This window comes from Ustilago hordei (genome assembly GCF_900519145.1).
Source record: "Ustilago hordei strain Uho2 genome assembly, contig: UHO2_contig_02, whole genome shotgun sequence".
Lineage (NCBI taxonomy): Eukaryota > Fungi > Basidiomycota > Ustilaginomycetes > Ustilaginales > Ustilaginaceae > Ustilago > Ustilago hordei.
Genome location: NW_024545252.1, coordinates 1,745,579 through 1,759,483, shown reverse-complemented (window position 1 = coordinate 1,759,483; position 13,905 = coordinate 1,745,579). Strand labels below are relative to the sequence as shown.

General features: G+C 51.1%; 3 protein-coding genes across 3 annotated transcripts; 2 read left to right on the top strand and 1 right to left on the bottom strand.

The window, feature by feature from the left end:
- Positions 1-285: 285 nt before the first annotated feature.
- Positions 286-3,597, top strand: UHO2_01356 (uncharacterized protein; the record flags this gene model as incomplete). The annotated part of the gene is made up of 1 exon (XM_041553823.1): positions 286-3,597. One exon carries the CDS (start codon positions 286-288, stop codon positions 3,595-3,597), a length of 3,312 nt encoding a protein of 1,103 aa, XP_041409757.1.
- Positions 3,598-4,596: 999 nt separating this feature from the next.
- Positions 4,597-8,766, top strand: UHO2_01355 (uncharacterized protein; the record flags this gene model as incomplete). Its single annotated transcript, XM_041553822.1, has 1 exon — positions 4,597-8,766. One exon carries the CDS (start codon positions 4,597-4,599, stop codon positions 8,764-8,766), a length of 4,170 nt encoding a protein of 1,389 aa, XP_041409756.1.
- Positions 8,767-12,792: 4,026 nt separating this feature from the next.
- Positions 12,793-13,575, bottom strand: UHO2_01354 (uncharacterized protein; the record flags this gene model as incomplete). Its single annotated transcript, XM_041553821.1, has 2 exons — positions 12,793-13,342; positions 13,415-13,575. The coding sequence occupies 2 exons, from the start codon at positions 13,573-13,575 to the stop codon at positions 12,793-12,795; spliced, it is 711 nt and encodes a 236-aa protein (XP_041409755.1).
- Between the last annotated feature and the right edge of the window lie 330 nt (positions 13,576-13,905).

Here is a 13,905-nt window from a genome sequence, read left to right as displayed (position 1 = left end):
TGGCTTCCTTTGGAGTATTGAGCAAGCTCAAGCTGAGCTGCGAGATGAGGACCGTGCCAGTGAATTCTGCAAAGGGTCTGCTCGGCAAATTCGAAGAATTGGATTTTGAACACAGCCTATGCACGGATCAGCAACCCGAAACGCTTCCTTCTTGGTCCTGCAAGCTTCTTCCAGACAACACCACCTTCCAACACTTCTCTTTTATCTCGATCCGGACCGCCATCATCGACACCAGAAGCGTGGCTTGCTTCGAGAAAGTCTCAGCGCTGCAAGTGTGCCACGGAGATGAGCACAGCAACCAGCAAGGATGCTGGTTCGCCTGTTCCACCAGGCGCTGGGGCCGGTTCGCTAAAGACCAACAAGCTGAACAAGATCTCCTCTGCCCGCTTCCTTCTCCTCACCTTGCTGTTTCACGTCGTCTACATCTCGGCTATCTTTGACATCTACTTCACCTCGCCTGTCGTTCATCCTGAGCCACGATTCAGCGCCAGGTCCACTTTACATCCTGAGGGCACCTCCAAGCACATCGCAGCGCCGGCGAAGCGACTCGTGCTCATAGTCGGTGATGGTCTCAGAGCAGATACATTGTTCAAGCAGCATAAAGCTGAGCTTCTGCCCCCCTGGTCAACGACTCGCGATGCAAACTTCGGCCAAGATGGCTCATCGGGCTCGTGGGCTTCCTTCGCAAAGGATCCTCTCCAACAGCCGTATCCTTATACACTCGCGCTCAACTCAAACAAAGACATCGGTCAGTCGGCGAAGGGTGCTATACATGTGCCAACAATAGCTTTTGCAGCACCATTCCTCCGCAGCGTATCTCGCAATCGAGGCGTATGGGGCCTCAGTCACACGCGTGTCCCCACAGAGAGCCGTCCAGGTCACGTTGCCATGATCGCTGGCATGTACGAAGATGTCAGCGCCGTCACAAAAGGATGGAAGCTCAACCCAATTGCTTTCGACTCAATCCTTAATCAGTCCAGCCATTCGTTTGCCTTTGGCTCGCCGGACATTGTGCCCATGTTCGCAGTGGGTGCGGCAGCTGATCGTGTCGACACGTGGACATACAACGAAGAAGACGAGGACTTCACCAAAGATGCTACACACCTCGATCTCTGGGTGCTTGACCGCTTCAAAGAGCTGCTCGAAAGAGCCAAATATGACGAGCAGCTCAGCAGCAAGATGCGACAGCCCGGCACTGTCTTCTTCCTCCATCTTCTTGGCCTCGACACCACTGGTCACTTCTACCGTCCGCTCTCGCCAGAGTATGTTGGCAACACCATTGTCGTTGATGCGATTGCACGAGAGGTTGAAAATTTGATGGACGACTTCTTTCAAGACGACGGTAAGACTGCATACGTCTTCACAGCGGATCATGGTATGAGTCTGAAGGGCAATCACGGAGATGGCGACCCTCACAACACACGGACACCACTGGTTGCTTGGGGCGCAGGAGTCCATGGTCCACGAGCCGCCACTCCACAGCAGAAGCAGCTGGCGAGATCAGAGCAGGAGAAGGACTCTTACTTCACCAACTGGCATCTGGACGATATGGCACGCGTTGATGTCGATCAAGCCGACATCACACCATTCATGGCCACACTCCTCGGTGTACCTGTTCCGGCTAACTCTGAAGGCCGCTTGCGCCTGGATCTCGTTGATCTGCCGGAAGAGCACAAGGCTCGAGCTCTGTCTGCAAACGCACAACAGGTTCTCGAGACCTATCGGGTCAAACACAGCAACCGTGCTCGCCGCATGGTACGCTTCGTGCCTTTTGCACCGCTTTCGCAGGATGCCGACGAATCCAAACCCGGAGAAAAGAGGGTCATTGCGATACTGACCAGCATTGAACAAGGCAAATACGAAGAAGCTGTCGATCTTAGCAACACGCTCATCGACGACGCTATTGAGGGTGCACGCTATCTTCAGACATATGACTGGTTGCTGCTGTGCTCGATCGTCACGATCGGATACCTCGGATCTATGGTTTATGCTTTCTCCTTTCTACTTCGCAACCACATGCTCCCTGAAAGCGCCATCTCGGCATCTCCAGCTGCTGCATCTTCGACCGCAAGGCATCGACCCAACGCGCTGAAGCTCGTAGTAGCGCCAATATCCGGGGCAGTGTTCGCTCTATTTGCAGCACAAGAGATGCCATTCTCATACTACCTCTATGCAGCGCTGGCGTTCTTGTTTTGGGGCCGGGTCGTTGATGATCTGCCGCTGTTTGCCGCTGCTTATCGTCAGACCACCGGCTCAAAGGGTGGGTTCTCAGTGAAAAAAGCAGTCTTGGCCTTATGGGCGAGCCTTGCAATGTTGGAGCTGATGGCGATTGGATATCTGCATCGAGCGGCTTGGTTCGTCGGTTTCATCCTGCTCGGCTTCGCATGGCCAGCAGTCGGGTTGAGTGCAGACTTCAAGTCGGACAACGAAGGTCTTGTGCTCATCTGGGGCCTGTCTTGCCTCGCGACGGGTCTGTTCACGATTGGCGACGTCAACAAGGAAGAAAACATTACATTGCTTACGTTGAGCGCCGTCGTCTTCCTGGCAGCGGGAGGTCTGATTCTTTCCAAACCACAACTCTTCTTCCCACCATCACACAACAACAACTCGAACGAAGATGCTCACGTGGAGCGGATCCAAGAGGCGTATGCTGCTCACCTCTGGCACACCCTGCAAACTCTTCGCGTCCAGCTTCTTGTGCTTATCATCACTGCGCTCACCACTGCCATCTCAGCTAGATCCTTGCAGCTCAAACAAGGACTCCCCTTCGCGACGCAAATCTTGGCATGGATCTGCCTGACAGTCTGTCTTGTCTTTCCCTTCATCTACGGTTTTTGTCGCCCCATCCCGCTGAAAGGTAGCGGAGATAGCAAGTCAGCGGCAGTAGTCAAGCAGCCGAGCAGCCAGCGACTAGCAATCGTAGTATTTGCATTTGCACCAGTGTTTGTTCTGCTCTCGCTGCGAGACGAGGTGCTTTTCTTCGGATGCTACACTGCAACATTATTAGTGTGGGCCAAGCTGGAAGGGTCTCTCCACGAATCGCGATCACAGTCAAGCAGTCAGGAAGGAAGCAACGGCAAGAGAGTGTTGCAACTTGCTGAGCTCAGGATCAGCCTGTTCTACCTCTTCTTCCTTCACATTGGCTTTTTCGGCACAGGCAATGTGGCCTCTATTTCATCCTTTTACCTTTCACCCGTCTACCGGCTCGTTCCGATCTTCAACCCGTTCCTCATGGCGACGTTGCTGCTCCTCAAAATCCTCGTTCCTTTCCTCATTCTCAATGCTGTTTTCTCGCTTATGGCGGCAACGCCACCCCTCCCATTGACGGAGACAACACCCAAGTCGATCGATCGAGGATTGAAGTTGATGGGCGAAACAGCTCCTGGTGGGCTCGGACTTGATTCGGCACTCAGCTTGGTGTTTGGTGCAGGAATTGCGGCAGATGTGCTGGCGCTGAACTTCTTGTTTGCAGTCAAGAGCGAGGGAAGCTGGCTGGAGATTGGGCAGACTATCACTCACTTTGTTATGGCGAATCTGCTGCAGATCTTCATGCTTGCGCTTGCGGCGGCGAGTTCGGCCATTATCGGACGAGCATAAGGCCTTACCAACGACAAATTGCTCCAGAACAAAGCGGTAGAGCATGGTTTGAGGCAGCTGCTTCAAGTGTTACCTTTCGGTACAGCCGCAACAGCATCAGTCAGGGCATGCAAGACGTGAATGCGTGGGAATGAAATCGGATGCGCCGAACAAAACTTAGAGCTTCTTTAATCCACTTGTTTTGCGCAGTCTCATTCTGCTCGCCGTCAATGTGTGTCTTGTCTGCTGCAGAGAGTTTGTCTTTGTCGCAAGTCTGAAATGTGTGGATATGTGTCAACGAACTCATCAAGATCTTCAGGAACGCTCTACGCGTCGGGAGTCGGCCTGGCCTTCTCTGGTGTGTGTGTGTGTGTGTGTGTGTGTGTGTGTGTTGCTCGCGCTCAGACCTTCTTCCTGACTGCGCGAAATTTGAGAGTGCATTCAATTCATTTCTCTTGACCTTTTTACTTTCAAGCCAGACCCTGACCGGCCTTTTTTCGGCCACTCGACCATCGCTTCTCTCATCACCTTCCTTCATTCTCTGCCTAAGAGAGCTCAGACTCAGCCACGATACACCAGCTAGCGCCGATCGACCCGTTCTTGGCTCTCTGACTTCAAACACAGTAGCAAACGAACCCTCAATTACTTTCTCGATCTTGACCTTTCTATCGGCTCCATACCGTCACATACCTTTCCAGTCTCCCCTCCAAATCCTCTTGGAAGATAAGCCCAAGCTGCGAACTCTGAAACCCGCCCGAAACACTTCTGGATCCGACCCCGCCAAGCTCTTCTTGACCTATTCGGCACCTCAGATCCTGTCTACAACCCACCTTCTCTGCGAAGACGCTCACTCGGCGCGACGACTGCTTCTTCGACCAACACGAGGCAAGCACACTCTATACTCTTGTCCAATTGTGTCCGACAAAAGCTGACGGCGAGTCCGTTACACTCCAGCACTCCCGTTAGTTCGGCCACCAGCTGCGTTTAGCACCGGCTGGGCGGATGTGCGAGTGATTCCTCATGTCTCCACCTCATCTGCCATACACGACATCGGACGAAGATGAGCCGCGATATCCCCTGCGCTCGCTCAAGCGTCCGATTTCACGGCCAGCTTCCGACAGCGAGATGGACGAACTTCAGTCGGACGCAGATGATGATCTCCGCCCAACTTCAAGACCGCCACCGAGGGCACCCCCATCTCGTTCACTTGCCAAGAAAGCGGAAAGACGAGAGATTGATAGAAAGCGCAGGAAGGAGAAGAAGCGCAGGAAGGAGAAGAAGCGCAGGCTAAAACGTCAGCGCCGTCAGGCAGAGGCGAAAGCTGCCGCCGAGGAGGCTGCCAAGCAGGACAGCGACGGCGCCTCTTCCTCACATAGCGTCGTTCAAGAAAACTCTTCAGCACCTCGTTCCACCATCTCAGGCCCATCTCGCCATCAGAATGGCACAGAGCCGATGCTTGTCTCAGACAGCGATGACGATGACGCACCTCTAGGGCCGCTTATTGTCCGAAGCTCACCCTCCCAGGCTGAGCAGCCAAACACAGAGCCGACACAACCTGCAGACATTATAAGCGAAGACGAGGTTGAAGCCCTTGCTGCACAATCTTTGCCCACTCAAGTTAATGCAGCGAGATCAAGCTCTGTGCCTGTCGCGGTCGAGCCTCAGCATGATGAGGCTCCATCTCAGCGCGGCGCATCTGCTCGCCCTCAAGACACCAACGGGTCAGGTGAAGCTGGGGACCCCATCCAATTTGCAAGCTCCGACGCCCGGCTTCAGCTCATGGACGACGCTGAATACGATGACACCGTCTCTGACGTTAGCTCGGTCTCCTATAGCGATTCGGAGGAGTATCAGGAGGGCGAGTACTTCTATACCAGCTCAGAGGGCTCTCTGCACAACTCGGATAGCGAGGAGGGGCTCGGCGCGTGGACAAATTGGGATAGGCAGAAATGGCAGGGCAATACAGCACACCTTGACAAGGCCTACGACGGCAACTTTGACGTCAAGGCAGTTCTGCGTCATCGTCGCAACCCCCGTCGAGGCTTTATCGAGTATCGCACCGTCTGGGCCGGTTATCCCATTTATTCGACAACCTGGGAACCAGAGTCCCATTTCAACAGCCCAGTCACGATGCGAGAGTATTGGGAACGTCAAGGAGGGCGGCCTGCCGATGTCCCGATCGAACTCAACGAGTACTCTGCTCACGACTCCGACACAGATAATGCGGTGATGCGCCGTCCACGACAGCGTGCGCACGAGGCCAAGAAGAGGAAGCGACGGGACATCCGACGCGACAAAGTTCAATTGCGCGAGTACCTGGCCTCGCTGGATAAGGATCGGGCAAAGGCCAAAGCGAAGGAAGAGGCGAGATACGAGAAGTTCCGCCGAGCGAATCGTGTGGAGCTCGACACCGAGCCAGTGCAGGAGAAGGGCACCAGTCGCAGCTATATCAAACGCATGGAGAAGCTCCAGGCGAAGAAGTGGCAACGGAAAGCAGCAGGCCAAGGGGCTGAGGGTGGTCCGCCGCGGTACAGCAAGACACAGGCTGACCGCATCGTGTCCGACGTGTCCATGAAGGGACGGGGTGGAGCGAGCTCTAGCACCATCTCTGCTCGCACCCGCGTTTCCCAGCTCGACGACAGCATCCCGGAGAACGACGAAGGTCAAATGGTCTTCCGACGTTCGGGTCCCAGCTCTGGACCTGGCTACCCCGGCCTCGGCCCTGCGTCTTTGGCGCCCATTCAGAACTCTGGAGGTGTGCGCTACACCACATCCTCTGCTTCAGGGTCGGGTGCCGGCGCGCAACCACCCCAGACGCGCCCGCCTCCAGGCAGCTTCAAGGGTGCGCATCGACGCGAGCCCAAAGTGCAACTCAAGAATGACTTTGGCGAATTCCTGAACCGCTTGCATAGCGGCAGCGGTAGCAGGGATCGTCAGACCATCGATCCTGCTGCGGGACCTCTGCAAACCCCAACGGACGCTGTAGGCCGGCCAATCACTGCGCCGCGAAGGCCCTCTGAGGCGCGCAAGCCAAACTTGCTCGTTCTGCAGCCCGTCAAGGATTTCAAAGGCGGTAGTCGAGCCCCTTCTGCTGCGTCACCTGCGCCTGCTAGATACACAGGTAGCTCCGCGTCCTCAGAAGCCGGTGACAACGAACCTTTCAACATCCCAGAGATGAGTGCGGTGCGGAGTCAATTCAACCCGCACCAACCCGCTCCGGAGTCGGAGGACGAGGCGAGGAAAGAAAGGCTTCCACAGACCTCCATCACATTGCCCAAGCGAAGCAGTATGGCACAAACGTCAGCGACAGAGAACCCTCGTCGTCGTGCTCGCTTCGCAGCAGAGCAGCCTAAAGAGACTCCACAAGCATTGTGGTCGCCTCCGCACGACAACGGTTACCTTTCACCTTATGACCCGACGTCCGGCTGGGACACAGCACCGAATACGGAGCCTGCGCCTTTAAACGTAACTCCTCGATCGCCACTCGAAAGAGATGTTCACCGTCGAAGCATTGAAGGACCGCAAGGCAAAGCTCCGCAGCGTCTTGCGTGGCACGGATGGCTAGAATTTGTTGCAGGACACAGTGTCATCGAGCTGGAGGGTGCGCTGCGTGCAACAGAGGCCGTGTCGTCCGATCGGATTAAGGCGCTCGGCTTGGCAGTCAGCGGAACGTCTCTGCGTTTCGATAAGGTCTTGCCTTTGTCCTGGCTGAGAGACATTCTGGCGGGACACAGCATCGCCAGTGAAGAAGCCATGCTGCTCGAAGCACATGGTCCAGACGCACAGCAGGTTCGCTCTTCTCTTGATCAGGTCTCCGAACAGGTGAAAGACTTCGACGTCGCTCTGCTTGCGTACGCCGGAGAGAAGCCACCTTCTTACGACTTTGCCAGCGGCGAGAGTGTACCGAAAGGTCGACTCGAGTACTTCGCTGCATTCTCGGGCAAGTACAACATCGATTATATCACAGGTATTCCTCCCGCCCTGCGAAATGTCGCCAACCATCCATATACCCTCTGCATGATGCCACTGCAACTCGAGCACCACCCGGCGCCATCTCAACTCTTCTCGATGCAGCACCCGCCGCCCTTGGAATCTTCCGTTGGCAACATCTTTGATAGCTCTCTTTGCAAGAAGACGATCGAAGATCTCAAGATAGGTCGCAACGACATTCGAAAGGTCAAGCGAGCGGCGCAGCGGTACCGCATCAGTCCTCGCCTGTACGAGGGAATCCGGAGCAGGTACAATGTTATCTTCCTAGGACGAAACCCGCCGAGCTACGAGAAGAGCATCCTGTATTACATGGTCCGCATCTTTGAAGGTGGAGCGCGCCTGTCTCTCGATACTGACAAGGATGCGAAGCTATTGAAGGATCCCAAAATCGGCGTCAACGTCTTCGTCCGGCGCGCTGCTGTCGACGAGATTCTCAATACTGACGAGCAGCTCACACTAGTCCTAGCAGGCTATCTCAGGCGGTTCAAACGACAGCCACGGTGCAAGTTTTGGACATTTGGCTTTTCACCTGAGGACCCCGACGAGCGTGTCCGCGAGATCTTCCCTGGTCACGACGGTCTTGTGACATTCAGCATGTCAGCCATCCTCGCAGATCTCCTGCGAGCATCGACCGAGGAAAAGGACAAGGAAGATAAGGAAGAGGGCCAGTGGACGCAGACCGACAACGAAAAGACCGCCCCTCCTCCCGTCCTCTGTCAAGCGGCATACCACGTCGCAGACAACTGGCGAGTCCGACTCCATCCGTGGATCCGTCCTTGTTTTAGGCTTCTCGCTGACCAACTCGAGCCCGCCTGTCGATCTCTGAACTTGCTCCAAGAAGACGACGAGTTCCCCATCGAGTTGATGCTTGAGCTCGACACCAAGCTCGAGGTGCTTTACACATCCGCGCTTGTGGAAGAATGGACCGGCGATGTCATCAACGGACTGCCATTCGACGAGCCGACCGAAGTGCCCGACAAGCCAGAGGAGCTCATTAAGAAGCTGGACGCCGAAGTGTTTGCTACTATCCGCAAGAGTCAGCTACGCACGATCTCTGATACAAGATTCCATGTCATGGTGTCATGCAGCGGAGTGGAGGAGAAGAGGTCAGAGGAAGAAACTGCAGGAGTCGAAGTGATTAGCATCGAGGAGTTCAGCGGCAACAGGTGTCGAGAGTTGGCAAAGCTGCCTGGCAATTGAGTCTGTATCGATGCTTTCCGTCATTTGTATTCTGTATTGCATGTAAGCGTGTACTCCACGCAATGAACTTCACACACATCTGCTGTCATCCGGAAGTGTATTGGTACGATATGGTGCGCATTTGATGATAATGGTGTGTTGAGTGGCGGAAGGTGTTCGATGCGTGTGGAGTCGATTCAAGGTTTTGAGGTTGGACCCTGAGATGCGAACGCGCACTTCGCGCACAGACTCAGCTCCTGATTTCAGTTCGAGTAACTTAATTGAAGATAACAATTAATACACGGCATTATCGGGGTCACGATCAGACTTCCTTTACAACAGCTGTATGTTCTATGTAATGCTTAGCTTTCATAGTGTGAACCTAAATGACAAACACATATATATACTCCATTCACCACTCTAGTCCTATCCGAGATGGGACATGTCACTTCATTCATACTCCTATGTTGCTATGATACTGAGTGCCACTGAGCTGTCGCCATGACAACAATCATGTATCTCATTGTGCTTCTCGCTTAAGTAAGCCTCCTGTGCCTTGGTGTCTCAGCCGTGACACATGCATCTTGCTTGAGTTGCCAATGCATCTTCAACTCCCCCCTTTGGTGGGATCTCCAGCCCTATCATCCTAGCCAATCATGAGGTATTGAGACCCTGTAAAGGTTTTGTCAAGACATCTGCAACATTGTTTGCTGTCCCGACATGTTTGATTACCACATTGCCCTCTTGCATGTGATTGTGGATGAAGTGATACCATGTGTCGATGTGCTTTAACTTCGAATGTTTGGCTGGATCTTTACTCACCTGCATGCACCCCTGGCTATCAGTGTATAGTATGGGCTGAACATCTGTGATCTCCAAATCCCAGAGCAAATATGAGAAGAACAATGCTTCTCGCACCACTTCAGAAGCGGCAATGAACTCTGCTTCAACTGCTGACAATGCTACACATTTTTGAATGTGAGACTTCCAACTCACTGGACATCCATACACATATGTTATTGACCCCGAGGTGCTCCTTCATCCATTTGTGGGGTTGGATGCCCAGTTTGTGTTGGTATACATCATTACCGGTGTATCTGAGTGCTCATTTGCCTCCCCTCCTAAGTGTAACTGATATCCATTCATCTGGTTCAGGTACTTTACCATGTGTATGGCTGCCTTCCATGCACTGTCGATTGGGATTGACATGTATCATGATAATACACCAACAGCAAAGGCAATATCTGGTCAGGCTGTGTTGGAGACCCATAATAGTTGGCCAACCAACTCTTGATACTTCTTTGCTTGCTGAGTATCACATCTCTCACCTCTGGCAATGTTCACTATGCTCAGCATAGGTACCCAAGATTTCTTGTTTGCTCCTCCTAACCATTTGTTCACCATTTCTTTGATGTATGCCATTAGACCCAGAGATATCTTCCTCTGTCTTCTATCACATGTGATCTTGATACCCAGAAATTCTTTGATTCTTCCATTGTCTTGCATTTCCCATTTGTCCATGATCTCTCGCTTAGTGCAGTCTACTTCATCACAACTGGGTGATGTTATCAGCATGTTGTCCACATATGCTGTAATGATTGTGATCTTGTTGCCCATCCCTCTTGAGTATAGGCATGGTGCACTTGGCATGCAATGAAATCTGATCATCTGGAGATGTGAGTCTAACTCAATGTTCCATTCTCAGCCCGATTGCTTCAGACTGTACAGTCCTTTCACTACCTTCAATGCTTTTCCAGGTGGTACTTTGATTCCTACTGGGGGCTTTAGATATACATCATGGTGTATAGTAGAGTTCAGGTACACTTGTTTTATGTCAATAGAGTCTATTTCCCAGTCTCATATTGCTGCAACGGTGATCACCCCTCAAATGGATTGGATGGGCACTACTGGTGCGAAGACCTCTGTGTAGTTGATGCCCTCGCATTGGGTGAAACCTTGTGCCATGAGCCGGGCTTTGAACTTTGTCAGCATGAGGTTCACATCAGTTTTGATCTTGAGTACCCAACATGTGTTGATGGTGTTTGCACCCTTCGGGAGGTTGGTGATCTCCCATGTGCCCATCACTTCTAATCCATCCAGCTCCTTTCACATGGCTTCCTCCCAGTGCTTTCTGTCTTCTCCATTCATTGCTTCATGTATGGTTGGGTCCAGGTTCTTTCTCCATTCCAGTTGCATCGCTATGAGTCTGAAGGATTTACTGTCAATCTGGGCTTCAGCGATTGATCCTTGTTCCATCACCTCTGCCATTCCTCTGCTTAATCTTTCTTCCAAATCTGACTCCATATCCATGTATTCTTGTAGTGGCCCTTCATCTGTTTCATCGAATATATTTTCTTTGTTATATCCTAGATCTTCAAAATTCTCTTCTGTCATCATCGCTGGAGGTGCCTTTGTGTCAACCAGTCACCACTCTGTTCTGTCTGACCAGCACTTTGATTCCATGAATTTTGCTGAATTGCTCCAGAACATGTTCGGATTATAGTCTGGACTGTAGAATAGCCAGCCCTTTCTCTCTAGACTGTATCCCAAGAAAATGGATGTGACAGCTCGTTGGTCCAGTTTCTTGTTGTCCCATTTGACTTTGGGTATGTTTACCCATGCCAGACAACCAAACACTTGTAGAAGTCTTAAAGCTCACTCTGGCAACTTGCCGAACATGGCTTGATAAGGGAATTCATTATCAATGCTCAGAGTGAGGTTTATTTTGAATGCTGCAGCTCTGATCACATACAGCCAGATCTTCTTCAGTAGTCTCCTCTGCATTAGCAATGTCCTTGTCTTCTCTCCAAGGGTCCTGTTCATTCTCTCTACCCATCCATTTTGTTTACTGTTGTACCCTACAGTGGTTTGCCACTCTATGCCCTTTTCTAGTGACCATTCCAATGCATCATTGCTTCTCCATTCAGTTCCTTGATCGGATCAGATTGCTTTTAGCTTCCGATCCATCTGTGTTTCCAGGAATGAAACAATCCTTTTGAGTTGTGTAAACACATGACTCTTTCATGTCAATGGCTGTGCATACACATACTTGCTATGATCATTGACCAGCACTAACATGCATGTGTACTCCATCACATGGGACGAATCTATTATTAGATTGACATGGATAAGATCCAGGGGCCCTATGGCTCTTTTGCCACTACCTTGCCCCATTTGAGCACTTGTGCTCTTGGATCATACACACTGCTCACATGTCAGAGCAGTGTTTGGATCCAATTCCATGGTATGCTTATCCTTTAACTTGCTCGTGATCACCTTAGCTTTATCCCTCCCTGGGTGTCCAAGATGCTCATGCCATAGTTGTTGCTTTGAAACTTTCAGCTCATTCTCAATATGCTCGAACTCCTCATCAATGCCTTCAAACAATGGTATTAATGTGGCCATTGTGCTTTCTTGCCATGTATTGCCTCAGAACTCCAAAAGTCCTCACTTGTGATTCTTTGCAATCTTGAGTGACATGCTGTTTGTTAGAAGAATTTGACCACCAGTTGTGTCCAATATCACTCATGCTCCTTCATCCATTAATGAATTCATTGACAGAAGGTTAACATTAAGGTGCTTCACATATAATACATTTTGTAGGGAGATTTCCCTGTAATCTGTTGATATGCTTGCATCTCCTATAGCTGCTGCTTCCAAGACCTCACTTCCAGCAGTAATTATCTGCTTTCGGCAAGTTCTCAGATGGATGAGCATGCTATAGTCGTTCACCATATGATAACTTGCCCCCAAGTCCAAGATCCAATGAGTTGTCTCTTTTGTGTTCAGGGGGTCTTGCCACTTCAATGGGAGGGTGAGGGAGCACCATGCTTCCTATTTAGGTTTAGCAAGGTGGGAGTCTTTGGGGATGGTGACCAAGGTGTCACATTGGCTAATACCATGTCCAGGTCACTTGCAGATCCAGCATTGGATTTGGCATGGTCTGCCTGTGTTCCTCAAGCTCGCATGGCTGTTGTCAGCTTCAGCTTCAGTCTCTCTGGTCCATTCATTTTGATCATCGTTGCCAGCGGTTCTAGTGCTGGCTTGTCAGGGGTTGATCTTTTGCATGGGGACACTCGTGACAGTGGTCTGCCAGTTGCTTAGTGTGGTGGTGAGGGTGTTGAAATCAATTTGATGGATGGTGGCAACCATCTCCTTATACACCAGATGCCAGATCATGCATTTCTGCAGAGCCGAGAACAATGTATCATTGGCAAATGGTTTGCCGAGGAGGCTGCTTTCAGTCTGTATGGACTGGATCTCTTGAATTAGCTTTCTGGCATCCAAGTGAAACATCTTTGTATCATTGAGCTGCGAGATGAGCACAAGTCTGTGAGACATCTTGGTGGCTTCGTTCATGAGACTGTTTTCGATCTTTCTCCATACTTGATTGAAAGTAAGGTACTCCTTGATTACATCTAGAACAAGGTAATTTACATTGTGTTCTCTGGTAGTGTTGATTGTTCCATGCAGGGCATTAATTAAAGCATCATCGAGGGAGCAGCTCCATTTTGGGTGCTTCTTGTTGTAGGTTCCCTTGAGATGTTTCATTGCATGGGGCATGGATTGGAGGAAAGATTTCATGTGAGTGCTCCAGCTATAATAGCTGCATGATGTGAGCTTTGGCACGGGTTCAAGGAGTTTTGCTAGGGTGCAAAAGTTATATCACTTGTCGCCATCATCGAAGTTGGAGTCAGAATCAGTGTCTTTGTTGGCTTCCTTGTCAATGACCTCCAGCTTGTTCTTGTTCATGGCATCGTTGTCTACCCGAACCTGGGTGTTCTTGCCTTTTCTGCTTCCTTTGATCCTTATTTTGGTGTCTTCTACCATTGTTGTCAATGAGTTTTGGTTGGCTCGGTGATAGCTTCCTCAGACTCTTAATCAATTGAAGATAACAATTAATACATGGCATTATTGGGGTCACGATCAGACTCCCTTTACAACAGCTGTATGTTCTATGTAATGCTTAGCTTTCATAGTGTGAACCTAAATGACAAACACATATATATACTCCATTTGCTGCTCTAGTCCTATCCAAGATGGGACATGTCACTTCATTTGTACTCCTATGTTGCTATGATACTGAGTGCCACTGAGCTGTCGCCATGACAACAATCATGTATCTCATTGTGCTTCTCGCTTAAGTAAGCCTCCTGTGCC